This window comes from Rhinopithecus roxellana, chromosome 2 (assembly GCF_007565055.1).
Source record: "Rhinopithecus roxellana isolate Shanxi Qingling chromosome 2, ASM756505v1, whole genome shotgun sequence".
In the NCBI taxonomy this organism is placed as follows: Eukaryota; Metazoa; Chordata; class Mammalia; order Primates; family Cercopithecidae; genus Rhinopithecus; species Rhinopithecus roxellana.
This window is the reverse complement of record NC_044550.1, coordinates 34,363,858-34,382,817: the sequence shown is the minus strand read 5'-3', so window position 1 is coordinate 34,382,817 and position 18,960 is coordinate 34,363,858. Positions and strand designations below refer to the sequence as shown.

At 33.8% G+C, this 18,960-nt stretch overlaps 1 protein-coding gene and 1 pseudogene across 2 annotated transcripts in view; one reads left to right on the top strand and one right to left on the bottom strand.

The window, feature by feature from the left end:
- BMP2K (BMP2 inducible kinase) overlaps positions 1-18,960 on the top strand; it is a 147,083-nt gene that overhangs the window by 64,130 nt on the left and 63,993 nt on the right. The window contains 4 exon segments of the mRNA XM_030915500.1: positions 4,779-4,921; positions 7,313-7,434; positions 9,712-9,793; positions 13,797-13,929. Of these exon segments, the coding sequence (XP_030771360.1) occupies positions 4,779-4,921; positions 7,313-7,434; positions 9,712-9,793; positions 13,797-13,929 (480 nt within the window).
- LOC104658597 lies at positions 16,887-17,514 on the bottom strand (annotated as a pseudogene). The gene has a single exon (XR_747447.2). The product of XR_747447.2 is annotated as a prefoldin subunit 5 pseudogene (transcript).

The following is an 18,960-nucleotide window of genomic DNA, read 5'->3' as shown; positions in this document are numbered from 1 at the left end:
TTGTTTTAGCTGCAAATCTTTTGTTGTCTGTGGATATTAATTTCAGTGTGTCCATTTTTTTTTCTTTGCACCCCTGACCCTTCTTTCTTTCTTTTTGAGACAAGGTCTCACTCTGTCATCCACATGAGTCCATCGTCAACTTCTGGACTCAAGTGATCCTTCTGCCTTAGCCTCTTGAGTAGTTGGGATTAGAGGTGCACATGGCCATGCCCGGCCAATTTTTTAATTCCTAATTTTTTATAGAAATAAGGTCTTACTTTGTAGCCCAGGGTAGTCTGGAACTCCTGGCCTTAAGCAGTACTCCCACCTCAGCCTCCCAAAGTGTTGGGATTAAGGGCAGAACCACTGTGCCCAGCTAATTTTAGTTTAATTTTTTTTTCTTTTCCTTGCTGTATTAGTCCGTTTTCTTGCTGCTAATAAAGACATACTCAATACAGGGTGATTTACAAATGAAAAAGGTTTACTTGGACTTACAGTTCCATGTGGCTGGGGAAGCCTCACAATCATGGCGGAAGGCAAGGAGGAGCAAGTCATATCTTACATGGATGGCAGCATATAAAGAGAGAGGGTTTGTGCAGGGGAACATCCTTTTTTAAAACCATCAGATTTCGTGAGACTTACTCACTGTCGTGAGAACAGCACAGGAAAGACTTGCCCCCATGTTTCAGTTACCTCCGAATGGGTCCCTCTCACAACATGTGGGATTTCAAGATGAGCTTTGGGTGGGGACACAGCGAAACCATGCTTTCTCTTTCTTTCTTCAAAGTTTTCTTCAGATGTTTTACCTGCTAATGTTACTATATGTATTGCAGATCAGTTGTACCCTCTAAGTGGGCAATTATTTCTTAATAGAAGAAATCCAGAAGGCCTGAATGGAGTATGCTCAATTTTCTCAGTGGAGTGTATGTAATCTCATTTCTCAGATGAATCAATTAGATAAGTTCCTTTTTCTCCCACAGGGAAGGAGTGATTTGGAAGGGCAAAGAATAGAGGACTAAATACTCTCCCCTTACTTCCTCTGTAATAGCTAATTGCATTACATAAAGTTGTTTAACAAGGTATTTTAGTAAGGGAACCTATATAATGTATATAGTTCAGGGACATTGGTTTTTATTATGTAGGGATAAAACTGTATAGAGAGTAAAAGAATATGTTATATAGCTCATATCCCCTTACGTGGTTTTAGGTATCCAGTGTTTACAGTCATCTTTTGTCAAGTGTAATCATCTTTTGTCTTTGTAAATTTGTGGTTTGGTACTGCTGTATTTGCTAATATTTTGATACATAAAGAGAAATTATGTACTTTAGGTCTCAGACTTCTAGAAATCATTATTGGTATTTTGAGCATATTTATTTTATGAATAATTCGTGAATAAATTATCAAAATTTATGAAATTTTAATATCTGTTTTTAGGAAGTATTCTACATATGTTCCCATGGATTATATATCTGTTAGTATTTGCTTAATTAAAAAAATCCCAGAATTCAATAGCATAAAATAACATTCGTTTATTATCTATCACCTGTGTATCCATGGGCCAGCTGCTTTCAACTTAGCTTGGTAGGGTGACACTGCAGATTTTGGCAGGGCTTGCTCACATGACAGTGGTTAGCTGGAATTAGTTGGAGTAGCTCTGCTTCACATGTCCATCATCCTCTTTCTGGCACTAGCAAGCTGTCCTGGGGATAGTTTTCTCATGTGGATGATAGAAACATAAGAAGGAATGTAGAAGCAAATGAGGCCTCTTAAGGCCTAGTCTTGGAACTAGGACAGTGACGCTTTTACCTTTTTCTGTTGGCCAAAGAAAATCACATGACTGAGCCCAAATCAAAGAGCAGGAAATTTATCTGCCTCATTTATTGGGACAAACTGCAGAGTTACATGACAAAGTGCCTGTAAAAAGTCAAGTTTGAAAGTTGACGACCAATAATGCAATCTACTACAGACGAAATTGAATAATCTTGTTGTATTAGTCAGGGTTTTCTAGAGGGACAGAACTAATAGGATAGATATATATATAAAGGGGAGCTTATTAGGGAGTGTTAACTCATGCAATCACACGGTCTCACAATATGCCATCTGTAAGCTGAGAAGCGAGGAAGCCAGTCCGACCGCAAAAGCTGAAGCAGTTGGAGAGATGTTCGAGGGCAGGAAGCATCCAGCATGGGAGAAAGATGTAGGCTGGGAGTCTAAGCCAGTCTAGTCTTTTCATGTTCTTCTACCTGCTTTTTATTTTGGCTGTGCTGGCAGCTGATTAGATGGTGCCCACCCAGATTAAGGGTGGGTCTGCCTTTCCCAGCCCACTGACTCAAATGTTAATCTCCTTTGGCAACACCTTCACAGACACACCCAGAATCAGTACTTTGCATCCTTCAATCCAATCAAGTTGACACTCAGTATTAACCATCACAGTTGTAAAAATAAAAAAAAGTCACATTATCAAAATTTAAATGGAATAATAGGTTGCATTTATGGTTTTTTTAAACTAAGTGGTAATATGTGTACTCAGGGAGGTTGTTGAACACCTTTTTAAGAGGTTAGAAAAATGTTGCCTTTTTAATGTTAGTGATGAAATTTGGCAGAGTATAAAAAGCTTTTGTTTTAGAAATGATACCTCTTTGGAAAATATGGAAAGAATTGAGAGTTGTAGGCATCTCATTTTATTTTATTTTATTTCTATTTATTTATTTATTTATTTTTTGCTGTTGCAAGATTTAATAGAGTGAAAACAGAGCTCCCATACAAAGGGAGGGGACCCAAAGAGGGTAGCCGACTCAAATGCCTGGGTTTATATCCTGATCATTGTCCCTCCCGCTGTGCTCTCAGGTGATAGATGATTGGCTATTTCTTTACCTCTTGATTTTTGCCTAATTAGCGTTTTAGTGAGCTCTCTTTACTACCTGATTGGTCGGGCGTGAGCTAAGTTGCAAGCCCCTTGTTTAAAGGTGGGGCATCTCATTTTAAAAGACCTTAAGTATATAATGTTTGATTTCCAAATCTGACTTTTTACCTTTTTTATTAGAATACCTTCTTTTAAGCTTTAATTTTCAGAAAACTCTGATTTTGAGTAATGAAATTTTATTGATTTCATTTGAAATTCAGCCCAAATATAGTTTTTGGTTTTCTCTGGGGACTTGTTTTTTGTGATTGAGGATTTCTACTTCAAAGGTCTCTGGATAGAAGAAAGGGAATTAAAGTTTGTTTAAAGTTTATTCTGCTTATTATAACATTGGAAGTTTGGAAGAGGTGGAGTGAGTTCAAGGGTATGATTTCTTTAGCTATGATAGGATATTTCAAGGATGTGAATATACACCAAGAAAGCACTTTTAAAAATCTTGTTTAATTATTCTTAAACTAGAGAAGGCTGGGTTTAATTAAAAGACAGGGAGTCTGCCAACTGAGGGAGTGGTGGAAGTTGCTGCATGGTCAGGTGCCCCAGTCTTCTGAGATAATCTGAACAAATTACACTTGAGTTTTCTGAAAGTTGGGGATTCATAGGTAAAATTAATCTTCTTTTTGCTTTAAAATGCTATGAGAAAAATATTCTTAGAAAAGACAAGACTGCTTAGACAGTAGTAATAAAAGGAACAAGTTTATATGTACCTTGTTATAGATTGTAAAATAGCATATGTTCATTTATCTAACCTTGTTAAAGGAAAGTTGCAAGTTAATGAATGCTTTATGTTTTTTTGAATTCCCAAACTCAATTTTTATTAGACTGATTTCTGTGTGAATCACATATTTATTTGCATTCTTAAAATATAATGATGATTAACCTTTTGTTAATAATTAAGAATTATTATTAGACTATCAATTTCTATATTGTAATATGTAACTTTCTCAGGGCTTAATTGTATATGTGTGGCAATTTGATTTTAGTCAGTTATTTTATTCCATTATCTCTTATCTGGATAGACTTTACCTCTTAGCCCATTTTGACTCTTTTGATTCCCCTAACCCTAGATGAGATTTTTTTGAAAGTCAGATGAGGAAGTTTCTTTGGCTCTCAAGATAGAAACTAAAATATGGCTGATCCCTGTTTTCCTTGCCAGTCTCATCTCACCTTACTGTCTCCTCTGCTTCCTAGAGCATATCAGCATTCATTAAGTTGTAAAGAAAGCATACTGGCTTTCTTTGAGTTATTCAAAGTCATGAAGCTCTTTCCTAAACTGATGGCATTTGTACATAGTACTCACTATTGCTAGTATATTGTGCTCCCAAGTCTCTGCCTGGTTAATTCCTAATTATCCTTCAATCTCAAGTATCACTTCCTTAGACCTGATCTGATACCCTCTGTTCCTCATCTTCCTTCACAATTTAAATTTAGATTTCTTATATAAGTTCTTCATATTATTGTTATGATATACAATTATTACTATATATCTATTTGTGTGATTGCTTCTACCTTTAGACCGTAAATTCTGTGATAACAGAAACCTTATTTTTGTTCACCACTGTTTAGCCCATAAATAGTATGGTGTTGAATAACTATTTCTTCAAACCAGTATTATAAGATATGCTTTGATCTCAGAGATGTTAAAAAAAAAAGTGGGCAATAGCATTAATAAGATCTTTATTTTAAGATGATCTCTGAAATGTAAAATGTGAAAAAATGTGTCATTGAATCAGTACAATATGATGTAATAAGCATCCTTACATGAGAATTATGAAAAAGACAATTTCCCATTACTTGAAACCGTAAAGACATGTCTTAATTTGCTTATGATGGACTTTATTTATTGAGAATATGTTCTCTCAAAATTACTTTTTTGGTTAGCTGGGCAGGTAGTGAATCAAATGAATAAGAAGCTACAGACAGGTTTTACAGAACCGGAAGTGTTACAGATATTCTGTGATACCTGTGAAGCTGTTGCAAGGTTGCATCAGTGTAAGACTCCAATAATTCACCGGGATCTGAAGGTAAGAACTTTAGAATACCTATGGATTAAGTAATAAGTTGGAGTTAAAATGTTCTTGGACTGTTTTCATCTAAATCAGTATAAAAACTAGCTTTGAGATTGGTCTCTCCCTCCCCTTCTACATTTCCTGAGGTCATGTAAAGAATGACTGTAGATTTGAAATTGTGGTTTACTTGACTTTGAGGATTTCTAGCGTGGCTGTGGAGGCAGATTTTGTACCTTCTACCCTGCATCCCTGTTTTCTATAGTAGGCTTCTTTAAAAGGTTTCATTTGAACAGAAATGTGGTTTTCACTGATATTTGTTAAATGTCTGTCCACACTGTTGTCTCTCAGTAGCCAGCATTCCTCCTATTTCCTGTAATCCATATTAAGCATCAAGGTGTTCTCAAGGGATACTGGAGGAGACCATAAGTGGGTCTCTTTTTCTATTTCTTTATAATTTAGTACAGTTTTCTGTTATTTTCTCTAATTTGGTGGTGGTTACCTTGAAGGTCACTTCATCTTCTGTGGACTCTTGACCTGTTATATTGGTACCCACCTGTTACATTGAAAAAAGTCCCCAAAGAATATTGAATATTCTGGCGTTATATTGCTAGAGATACAATTTATCACCACAGGTGTCCTCTTTCATGCCCACAAGAACACTGAGATTACAAAAATCACTCTTCCTGAATTGCTTTATGCCTAGATAGTCCCCTGGCTACCCTTTCCACTCCTTCAGGTCTGCTCAGGTTCACCTTCTCAGTGAGTCCCATCGTGAGCCACCTTATTTATCACGGCAGCCTAACCTGCTGTACCTTTTATTAGTCCGTATTACTTCCTGTGATACTGTATAATTTGCTTATGTACTATGCCTGTTATTTATTTTCTACCTTCTCCTTCTAGAATGTAAGCTCCATGAGGGCCAAGACTTTTTTTTTTTTTTTTCATTTTTAGTGCTATATTTAAGCTATTAAAATAGTGCCTGGTAGACAGCAGAGTCTTAATAAATATTGAATGATTGAATCCCAGTTCTGACTGATTATACAGAATTTTATGAAATTTTATTATAAAATGCTTGTAAGATAAAAGAGAAAATGTCACTAAGAATATAGGCTGTTAATCATGAAAGCATCATCTAGAAAACCTATGACAGTAGGAGATAAGGCAGGATTGAAATGCTTAACTGCAGGCCTCTGGCCTTAATTTGGATAACCAGTGTAGTTCTTTTGAATGTGCAGCTTTTCCATTTCCCCTAATAATTTGATACGATTTTTTGTGCTATTATGGTTAATTAATTTTTTTGCATACAAAGTTGATATCTTCAGCTGACTCGTCTTTAAATTCAGAAGACATTTAACTGCATAATTTTGTATTGTCCATATTTTATATGCTTAGTTCTTTTTATATGTGTAAACATATGTAAAAAATATGTTTTCAGTAGATTTCTTTCTGAATCTTTATTTTGTACAAATTTTTAAAATATACTAAAGTGAAATATAGAAGAAAAGTTACAATGAAACAGTATTTTGATAAAATGGAAATAAATAAATTACTTATCTAAGACTATCTTAAAAATAAAAGACATTGTGAAAAAACATGTAATAGTAATTTATTAGGTGCTTACCATATTCCAGACTGTTCTAAGCACTTTGCATATTTTAACTCATTTAATGTTCACTACAGTTCCATATGGCAGATTCATATTCTAATTGTCCATATTTTACATAAAGAAACTATAGCACAAGAGTGGTTAAGCAGATTGTCCAAGGGTCCATATGCTACTTAGTAGCAGATTGGGCTCTGAACCCACATTTTACTATTCAAGAAACTGACTATAATAATTTATTTTAGTTACTACAACCCTGATCTCCAAATTAAGTCAAATTTGTATTTTTTCAGTGTAGTATTTTAAATAAAAATGGTACTGGAAGTCAAAGATGGAATTCCAGTGGTTTCCATTATACCTATAGAGAAGCAAAAGTGTCAGAAAAGGAGAAAAGTGGAAGTATAGTAAAAGAGAGAAGCTGGACTCTGCCAGGTACTAGTTCTTCTCTTTCATAAAAGCAGTTTTAGGGAGGATTTAGGGTTTCTTTGCCCCTGTACAAATCAACCTGGGGTGGAAGAAGCATTTCTCTGTTCTTAGTAAGAGAAGCAGTAGACATTGTATATTTTTACTCCCGTTCATTTGTTCTTCCTCATAATTTGGGTATCTTATGTCTATATATGTTTGTGTGTACTGTGCATATATATATATATATGACACATATTTACATATTTTTGTATATGGCATAGACCCTTCAGTGTTTATTGTGTAAAAATAAACTTTGTAAAAATAACCATTTTTTACAAGGGTTGTAAAAAGTTAATTTTCACTTTGAAAATACTAATTATTGATTTTCTTTTCTTAAGGTAGAAAATATTTTGTTGAATGATGGTGGGAACTATGTACTTTGTGACTTTGGCAGTGCCACTAATAAATTTCTTAATCCTCAAAAAGATGGAGTTAATATAGTAGAAGAAGAAATTAAAAAGTAAGTATTTGTCTTTATTGCACTTTTGTCATGGTAATTTTAGTTAACTCTAGTCTCTGGCCAGCACTGCTAAATACAGATTTTAGGTATTTCATTTATAGATTTCTTTGGAATATTTCTGTGCCATAGATGTTGATTAATTCGTGTCTCTGATCTAGCTCAGTAGGAAATGTATTTTGCCATAGATGCCAATTTTTTAATCTACATTTTAAACAGATTTAGAAAGAAATTTGTTAAATAAGCTGTAATAATTAGTGAAATTGTTAAAGGGAGTTTGAAATAATTCTTGAATTCAGTTAAACATCCTTGTTTTTACTGAAACTGAGGGTTTGTGCTTGTTAAGAAAAAGTTAAATTATTTGAAAACATTTAAGCTTTTACTTATTTAATATTAAAAGGATTGACATTTTTATGCATTGAAAACTATGTAGAAAATGAAAGTGTTAAGACTGCATCATCACTGTAACTTTGTAATGATATACTGGAAAGCTCTGGAATGGAAATATGTCATGTCTACTTTATGTTCTCTTAATCCTGTGCTTTCTGTGGTTGCTAGAGTACCTGTGAGAATCTTTCGCTGACTTTTCTGCTTTCTGCTTTTAGAAAATGGAACTGTTTGTAAATTTTAGGTTATCTTAATAAAGTGATACAGAATGCAGAAAGATCTCTCAGAATAGGACTTTCTAAATAGTTAGCTTTTCTGAGTTGCCTTTCATCACTTCCTCACAAATTCTCTATTGCCTAATACTATGTCAGAGCCATCATTTGAACTGCAATATTTTGAAATAGTTCAAATACAGCTGATTTTACTCTGGCCCATTTGTATAATACCATGGATTTCGACGCTACATACTACTACTCAGGAAACTTAGCCTATGATGCTTATGTTAGATTTAATAAAAACAAAACACGTTAGTAAATATATAAAGTCCTGAAGAACACAAGAATAATAAAGTATTGAATTGGCTTATTGGAAAATACATGTTATATTAAAAAATTTATTGGATTGTGATGTTTAGTGGCTGCTGTATAGGATTCTGTCCAAGCATCCCTGACCTGCTAGACATTTTATTTCTTGCTGTTGCCTTCTGAAGTATGAGGTTCAATTGAATGTTTTATTAGCGATGAACAAAAGTTCATAAGGGGTTCTCTGGTCCTTTGTGGCTCAATTAATGGATTAACTATTCATTCAATTGACAAGTATTTAGTAAGGGCCAACACTTTATCTTGATGCTGGGGTGGGGGTATAGTGAATAAAAATCCTGTTTTGGTGAAGTTTATATTTCTGCTTTCTTAGGTCATTCCTCCATAGTAGTAGTATTCAGACTCTCTCACCAGTCAGAGTGATTCGGAAAAAGTAACATAGTAGAATGTTGAGTTTTAAGATACTTCTTGCAAAATAAACTGTAAGACCATCCAATCCGAATCCTAAATTATGCCATGATATAGGATGTCCATTCATATTTTGATCATTTCTAACATGAAATTTGAGCACTGCTTCCTTAAAATGTTCTGTTCATAATAAATATGGGGGTTTTCTGTGGATAGATATTTATTCACAGTACTTTTTGATTCCAAATAGCTTATTATGGCAGTCAGTATTAGAAATATACTTAATGAGTGCAGTTAGATTGTAGCAACTAGATTACTTTTAAACAATTATAAAAACAAACTCAAAAGAGATTTACTACTGTGTCAAGGAAGTAAATTTGAAAACATTTAAGCTTTTACTTCTTATTTAATGTTAAAAGGATTGACTTTTTTATGCATTGAAAAGTATGTAGAAAATGAAAGTGTTAAGACTGCATCATCACTGCTACTTTATAATGTAACATAAAGTCCATAAAAACAAATTCCTTAGTAAATATATAAATTAAGTTTTTGAGAGTGGAAGTTTTACTTTTAAGTTAATAGACTAAAATATTTTGATAAGGAGACTATAATAGCCAAATTGTGTTATTTCACATAAGAAATTCAAGGAGAACTGTTTCCAATGTATTGTCATTATTTAAGATTTTTATAATAAAGAAAATTAAGTTTTTAGATTATTAGAAATACTGTTGTATTTGTTGGATAAAAATGTATATAGATGCTTTGTATTGTTTAATCCTTGATGGGTTTTTTAATGAGTTTTTTAAAAGAGTATTATTCTATATAATGTTATTGAGCCTAAAAGACTTTTTTTGTAGTGTTTTATGTAGAAACAATGTATTATCTGTCTTTTTTTTTTTTTTTTATATATATATATCTCCACTCCATTTCACTCATTTACTGCCAGGTATACGACTCTGTCATACAGAGCCCCTGAAATGATCAACCTTTATGGAGGGAAACCCATCACCACCAAGGCTGATATCTGGGTAAGGCCAAGAAAGGCTGGAACTTGCTCTAACCAAATTAAAAAATCTGAGTTCAGTTGATTTTTTTTTCTCTGCTCCCCAAACGGCATTTCCTAATAAGTGGAAGAGAGAGATGTACAGTAGAGCTTCTTATTCGGGAGAAGAAAAATACTAGAACATTTTGTCTTCTCAATCCTGAGATGGAAAGCTTATGTACCAAAAAACAAGTAAAAAACTTCAGTATACTTTGGGAGGCCGAGACGGGTGGATCACGAGGTCAGGAGATCGAGACCATCCTGGCTAACACAGTGAAACCCCGTCTCTACTAAAAAAAAAGAACAAAAAACTAGCCGGGCAAGGTGGCGGGCGCCTATAGTCCCAGCTACTTGGGAGGCTGAGGCAGGAGAATGGTGTAAACCCGGGAGGCGGAGCTTGCAGTGAGCTGAAATCCGGCCACTGCACCCCAGCCTGGGTGACAGAGCGAAGACTCCGTCTCAAAAAAAAAAAAAAAAAAAAAAAAACTTCAGTATAATGTAACTTTTTAACCACAGTATTTTTTTAGGATTTAGATTATATATGATTGTTAACATTTATTTTAGTGGAATTTTGGTTGATCAAAATACAGAAAAGCTCGACATAACTATTAAGTCATTATACAATAATTTTCTGGAATATTTTAGGATCTTTTTAATGGAAATTGATATGAATAAATGTTTTTCTAATTGCAGTATAAACATACCAGTGACTAGCTTCTGTACATGGAAGGTCTTTATCATTTAGCCTGTATATATCTGGATATAATTACTGAGATAGATCATATTTCTTTGTAGTTGAACTTTGTTAGAATATAGACATCTCTTTGGAACATATTCTATAAGTAAAATATGCTTGTGATTGTATTTAATAAACTAGGAAAAGAGTATTTTAAGTGTTAATTCATTTAAATTCAACAGTTATTTAGCCGTATGTATCACAAGTGACCATATTAGGAATTGAGGAATAAAATTCTTTGGAAATAGTTCTAGGGTTTACAGAAATATCAGATTTATTTTGTTTTGAAAACATAATGTTCAGAAAATTGTCAAGCATAATGTGTGAAACCAAATGAGTGTCTCCTTGGTTTTCCTTTCCTGGCCTCCTCCCTTTTAGGGTTGGGGTACCAAAGTCTTGAGAGACAAATATTCTTTTGTAAGGCTATTAAAAAAAATCTTTAATATCTTTTATCTATATAACATTTATACATTCACCAAACAGTAATTCCTTGTGGTAGATGAATTTTTAAAAATCATATATATAATATAATCAATTAACAATAGGTTTATTAGTTAATTTGGCACTACTTATAGATCTCCAGCTTACATAACTCAAATTTAGTTTGCTTTCTGCAGCATTAGCATTTGACTCATTGAGTGGCTTATAGTAAAGATGAAGGTTATTATAATGTAGAAAGCAAATTAAACTGGATCTTAATTTATAAAATGAAGGTATTAGAAGACGTGATTATGAAGGTCTTTTCTGGCCTAATTTTGTGCTGCTGTTGAGTTCCATATTACCGGAAAAGAGTATTTCAATAGTAGATAAACAATAGGCATCATACTTTTCATTTTGAAGCCATTGAAGGTTTATTGAAAAAAAATTATTCTCTAAGCACATGACTGTTATCCAATACCTTAACAAAAAGAAGGAGATCCTTTTTTGGGTTATTTTTTCCTCAGATTTAGTATGCCAGTGAGGTAGCATACTAAATTGTCAATGATACTTTTAAAATTTGTACTGTTTATGTATTAGTTACAGAGTAGAGATTCTGTGATGGGAAAACTGTAAGCTGTGGGCTTACAAATAGATACTCAAAAAAAAAAAAAAAAAAACCCACAAAAACCCCAAAAAACACATAGAGAACAGCATATTTATATGCTTGAAAGAGGGAGAATTTTAATTTCCATGATGCCATTTTTATGCTGTCTTACTTAGCTCAGCTGAAACACAAGTTTGCTACAACGTTTTAGGTGTGAATTCAGTAATATCCAGAAAAAAATATTCAATTCAAATTGGCCAAGAACTATATCTTTCATCCTGCTTTAACATAGTACTGATTCAGAGAGTTATGGTATTGAAGTATGATATTGAAATATTTAGCACTTCATATTTTAGAAAATAATTATTTTAAAAATAATTTTTTTTGCTTGGAAGTTTGTTTTAGGTTATTATTTTTATCCTGAGATTTAGGATGCTGATTTTATAAAGTATTAGAAAATTCATTGGTTCCCTCCTGTTTCTTGTACAATTAGAAAATTGTATTAGAAAATTAAGTGAATTTTCTAATTAGAAAATTAATTCGTGAATTAGAGAATTCACTGGTTCCCTCCTGTTTCTTGTACAATTCTCATTGAGATGGATAAAAAGGGAAATACCTTTGATGTGAAAAAATTAGTATTCCTCATTGTGTTCACACTTTATGAAGCAGAGTATTTAGATTTATATATTTTTAAAGTATACTTGCGTTGCTAAAATTGTTATCTGGGAACCCTACAACATTTACTCTTAACACAAGACAAATTCCTAAAGTTTGATTGACAAAATAAAACTGGCTAAAATGGAGATTTTTTTTTGCCTAGACTATCATCTAGACAGTGCAAAGAAAGATGTAATCTAATGTGGACATTATACCATTAATAGCATTTTTTTTTTTTTTTTTAGTGTTGTTAAGGGAGCCTTATGTTCAATTTGCTGTATATGAGCTGAAAATATCTTCCTTCAAGAAAAAAGCATCATAAATCTTTTGTAACCATACAGAACTGGTTATCCCTACTTCAAATCTTTATAATTTTGTCATGTAATAACCCAGTAATTTTTTTGAACTAACATTAAAATTTTTAGAGCTTTTGAACTGTTTTCATTGGAATATTGCTACAATATGGAAAACAATCTTTTGTAAATTACTGTTGCTGAACTCACCAAGGGTGTTTAGGTTTATTGTAATAATTATACAAATTAATTCATAATAATTATAAAAATTAGTGCACTTGTTAGCTGAGTTTACTAAGTTGATACGTGGAGAAAATTTAACAAAGGAAAGCTGACTTGCTAATTTTTAGATAATAAGGCTAAATTTCAGTATTGCTGATGTAAGTGTATACTAACTTGGATAATTTTATACAATTTGGTTAGAATTGGAAATACCCCTTACACTCTTAAGGCCTGTAGGTGACACTTCTTGGGAAAAAGTAATGATTTCTTGAGCCAAAAAATCACTTACAAAAAAATCCTTCTCAAGTTTGAGCTGTTAGCACCTTAGCTAGAAATTTCCTGTGCTACTTTTATAGATGCAATTGGTATTTTAGGGTGTTTTGCCCTCATTGTCAGCAAGTAGATTTATTGGTGCTTTGATAGTTATGAAGCCATGCAGGTTAAGCAGACAGAGCACTTCCCTTTTGAATTTTAATATAGATTACCCGGGTTACAAATACAAATATAATTAGTATAATGTGCAGTAAACGTTGGAGGGTTGTATCTAGAAACAGAGAACTTAATTTTTATAGTGTAAAATAATGAGGTATGCCTGGTAAATACTAAGAATTTCCTGATGGTTTAAGTTTAACTGTGCTGGCTAATTCGTATTTGGAATCCCAGAACTTTTAAACATGCTTTATACTTAATTTGTAAAAATGCTATTAAAGAAGAAGCCTTGTACTTTGTTGGTTATATGCTAGTTATGTACTAAGTATATATCTTCCTTGTGGAAGAAAGAAAAGTTTAATTTTTTTCCAAAAGGAACAAGCTACTTCTAATTTTTATGATACCATTAATTCGGCCAGCTAGCCACAGATGTGATAGAAGATCATGGAAATGATACAGTTAAATGTCTTTTCAAATATTAAATGTATTAATTTGTTTGAGAAGTAATTTGTAAAAAGATTGTTGCAGTATAGAAACATGCCTTTTTAAAAATAACATTTAGTTTTTGGCTATTTTTATGTCTTCCTTACTTGAGCTCTAATGATATTCATGCTTCTTTGGTTTACAGGCACTGGGATGTCTACTGTATAAACTTTGTTTCTTCACTCTTCCTTTTGGTGAGAGTCAGGTTGCTATCTGTGATGGCAACTTCACAATCCCAGACAATTCTCGTTACTCCTATAACATACATTGCTTAATAAGTAAGTATTTGGAAATATATACGAAAATATTGTAGGATCCTGTACTTAGGGCCGACTATTTACATTCCTTTACTTAAATCCAGTCTTTATTTCATATATTATAATTTTGTGAAACTATAGTAAAGAAAAAAAATTTTAAAAGGTGTTTGAAAACTTACGTAAGAATGAAAGCAACCTAATTATTGATTAATATAGAAGTTTTTAAGCCCCTCAGTAAAATTTAGTAGCACACACCAAGGGATAATGTCAGAAGGGCCAGTCTCTGAGAGGCCCTTGATTTCAAAAGAATACTTTCCTTCCAACCTCCTTTAAGATTTTTTTCTTCCATTTTGGTAGGTACTGTAATTTAACTTTTTGTATATCTACATGGTAAAATTTACTAAAAAGATTTGAGGAGGGGGAAGGACCATCAGCTACTAAATTAGGCAGCTACAATATTTAAACAACTCCTCTTAACATGGAGTGTGTCTAGCATTAAGTGTGTCTAGCATTTCTGCTTTGTTTTCTGCGTTCAAGTGCCCCTTGTTGTAGCTTCCAGCTCACTGGAATAGAAAAGAGAGAAATAGAAATATATTTGAGGTTTGTGTGATGAAGATGGCAGTTCAACTTTCTCAGCCATTTGTGGACAAAAAATAAGACTGGATCTCTATTTCATTCTTTATGCTAAAATTGCAGATAAATCAAAGATTTAAATATAAAAATAAAACAAATGTACCTGAAGAAAATAAGTGTGAAATTATTATAACAGTAGAATGTGGAATTTATAAGCTAGACATTTAATCCCAGGAACTGTATTAAAAAAAGATTAATGCATTGCCATATAACTTTAAACCATTAAAAGTTCCCCCAGACTCATGAACCCAAACTCATAAATTAGAAATATTTGTTACTCATTTGACAAGTGTCTAAGTTTTATAATTTTTGACGCTTGTGTAAATCATAAAAGGGTAAAAATTCCAAAAAAGATAAAAAATGCCCAAAAGAAAAAGGGAGCATAGAAGAAATCTAGTCTGACTTGTGATTTAATTTGCTTACAGTAGTAGGATCTTATTTTCTTGTGATTAGGTTTTTCTTTTTTTCTCTCTCTGTGTGTGTGTGTATGTATATATGTGGGAGTGGGGTGGGGTTATGTGTGTTTGTAATGGTAAGATGGAAAAAATAAATACTACTGATAATTTTAGATCTAATTAGGCTGTAGTTAATTGATGCATTACAGTGTATTATATGCTTCCTTTATTTGTCAGTAAATGTGCTAATTTTAGTTTTTATCATTGCTAGTATAAATTTGATCGTGTATTATGTCTTTGAACTTATTTCTGAGAGCTAGGCAAAAATAATGAAAGGTTGAAAAAACATAAAAGCATTCAAGTCAATCTGAAATTATAATATTTCTGGTATTTTACCTCCTGTCAGAGGGCTTTATGGACTTTAAAAATACTGTATTGAGTAGTAAAAGCTTAATAAAGTAGAGATTTTAAAACCATTATGTACTTACCTGTAATGTAGTGTTTTAGAAAACATTTAGATTCTTCACAATTTTATTCTTTTTCTTTGTCTTCTTTAAGAGACAAGGTCTCATTCTGTGGCCCAGGCCCTGCTGGAGTACAGTGGTGTGATCAAAGCTCAGTGTAACTTCAGACTCCTGGCCTCAAGCGATCCTCCCACCTCAGCCTCCTGAGTAGCTGGGACTATAGGCATGTGCCACCATGCTGGGCTAGTTTTTAAATTTTTGTAGAGATTGGGTCTTGCTGTATACCCAGGCTGGTCTCAAACTCCTGGCCTTGAGCAGTCCTGCCACCGCAGTCTCCCAAAGTGTTGGGATTACAGGCATGAACCACCATGTCCGGCATGCGATTTTATTTTTTGTATTTTTCAAATGTGGCCTTTTGTGTCTTTTGCCATTTTATTTCAGTGTCTCTGTGTTTATAATATGTAGTTAGTGATTTATATTACTTTTAAATAAATCCTACATTCAGAAAATCAGGAATTCCTAGCTTCCTTCATAGTTTTTGAATGTGAAACTTTTGTCAGTTGTGTATTCATGCAATGTAGTTTTTTCCATATATTAACATAAGATAAAACATAAGAAGATATACATCTTTTTAGTATTAGTTCCACTGGCATCCATTTTATAGCACACAGAAATTTTGAAAATGAAATAGCTTAGACAAATCTTTGTTAAAACTGTATGGTTTGTGGTTACTTAAGAATTTGAATATACTTGTTATAATATAGGTCAAAAGTAGTTACCATTATTTACTCATCATAAAGCTTAGTTGAACTATTAAGTTCTTCTTTCTTTCCTGGAGACTTTTCTTCTTAAAAGTAATGGAGTCAATTGTTTAGAACTTTTCTTAGCTTTTGTTAACTCTCCCAGTAGACAAACAATGGGGCCAACATGAGGTATGAGGAAAGAAGCACTTTGCATTTCCAGATCCAAGAGTTGAACTTAGAGAACCATTTAGAGGAGAATGAGAAGCATAACTAACAGGATTACTGAATAGTTATGAATAATGTACCGAAAGCTGGCTGCCTCAGTTTTCTTTTGGCTCCTGTGTTGTAAGGTGATTAAAGAAGTACATTGCAGAGATTAAGAGCAAGACTTCTAGAGCCAGTGTTGGATTGCATCTGCTCTGTCTGTTTGATATGGAACATTGAGCACCTCCATTTATCTCAGTCTTCCCATTTCTAAAAGGGTCATTTTAAAAGTACCCACCTCTTAGGGTTATTGTGAGAATTAAATGAAAGACGAAAAGTGCTTTTTAGTAAGAGATAGCCTTTAATACTGCAGTCATTATTACTGGAACAACTAGCACTACAACTACTCTTGATATCAATATTATGATTCTTTATCTAACTTAATTTCTGATTTTCTGGATAGGGGCAGGACATGCTGTCAGATACTAGAACATACTTTCCCTGCAGAAATGTCTTCGGATGCTTTGAAGTAGAATTTGTTTTTTTTTTTTTTTTTTGCCCAGCTGGCACATTTATTGGCATTAAACACAAGACCCTTCCCAGCACCAGGAAGCCATGCCCAAAGCCGGGTCCCTCTGCCCCATTTCTGCAAAAACTCTCAGGCCTTAGCAGTAGCCTGAGCTGCTCCCAGTGCTGTCAGCTGCTGAATCTTCTGACTCATCATTTCCATGACAGCCTGTTTCATGGCATGCTTCTCCTGAAGAGCTGGTTGGATTTTCTCCATCTGTTTGGTTAGAAAATCTATCTTCCTCTTGAAGAAGTCCTTGGCATCCTCAACTGTCTTCTCTACATAGTACCCAGTTCCCACATCGATGAGCACATGTTCCACATCATGCAGCTTCCCAGGGACATACATAGAACTCGTCAGTGGGACAAGTAATTCTTTCCCCTCGTTGCTCTTGTTCAGCACGTTCAGACAGTCCTTGGCTTCCACATACTTGGTCTGTACCACTTTCAGCTGGGCAATGGACGTGGACAAGAACTCCACTTCCTGGTCCAGCTGGTTCTTGAGCATTTCTAGCTGCGGCAGATTCAGCTCCGTGATGTTAATAGACTGCGCCATGTTGGGAAGGAGGACTAACAAAGAGGAAGTCCCTCGGCGAGCCAGAATTTGGTTTTATGTGTTAATGTTGGATCTACCAAAGGCTTACCATAAATTATCATCTATTCTAGAATATACTGTAAATATAACTACTAAGATTATTTTTCTTATCTCCTTATTTTGTGCAGTAAGGTAATGATGAACACCAGGTAAAAGCTTTTTTTTTTTTTTTTTTTTTAAACTTTTGGGTCTTCTCACTTACTGCTTTATGGTTTCTTTATCTTTGCTCTTAAGAGCTCATGTATTGGGGCTAAATTTATTATTATTTTTATTATTATTTATTTATTTTTTGAAACCATGTCTCACTCTGTCATGCAGGCTGGAGAGCAATGGTGTGATCTTGGCTCACTATAACCTCCACCTCCCAGGTTCAAGTGATTCTCCTGCCACAGCTCCCTGAGTAGCTGGGACTACGGGCCTATGTCACCATGCCCGGCTAATTTTTATATTTTTAGTAGAGATAGTGTTTCACCATGTTGGTCAGGCTGGTCTTGAACTCCTGACCTCAGTGATCTGCCTGCCTCAGCCTCCCAAAATGCTGGAATTATAGGCATGAGCCACCATGCCTGGCTATTTATTTATTTAGAGACAGGATCTAGCTATGTTGCCCAGACTGGTCTCAACCTTCTGGGCTCAGCTGATCCTCTTGAGTAACTGGTACTACAGGTGTGAACCACTGTGACTGGTTCGATTAGGTTTAAATTTATTTCAATACCCATATTGTGGGAAACCAGGACTTTGCTTGCTTGTTTTTACTAAATTCAAATTTATTATGGAAATTTAATAATCTCTACAAAGACAGAGCAGTGCAATAAATTTTCATGTACCTCATGAAAATACTTCACCCAGCCTCAGTGGTTATCAATTCATGGCCAGTCTTGTTTCCTCTATAACCTCACCCACTCTCTTCTCCTATATTATTTTTGAAAAAAAGAATCTCAGCTACTTCAAAGTACCTTTGAAATGAAAGATTAAGATAGGGTTTCCTTGGAGCTTTTCAGTCATCGGCTCTGGGTTACTACTTGAATAGCTGTAGAGAGAGGGCTCTGATCAGTAACTTTTTGGGGTAGTTACCAGGACTATTCCAAATGTATTATCCTGGCATTATTTAGTGCCACTTAATGTTTTAGTTATGATTGAACATATTATCAGCTGTTAAATTTAGTTTCATTTCAGCACCCGTATAATAAGGTATGTAGGACATGTATAGTAACATGTAAGTTTCTGTAACAATGTCTGTAGGTTAACAGAAATAATGTTGATGCATGAAATATTTATGGTTGGAAAATTAGAGTGGATGTTTCTCATTTCAGGGAAATTAAGGGTAATAACTTGAAGTTTGTGGGAGAGAAAAATGTGTCTTTATGGAGGGAAAACCAAACAAATTTTAAGCAGAAAAATTGTTTTGAGACTTCTATCCAAAGTATTTTCTTTTTAAATTTGTTGAGCTG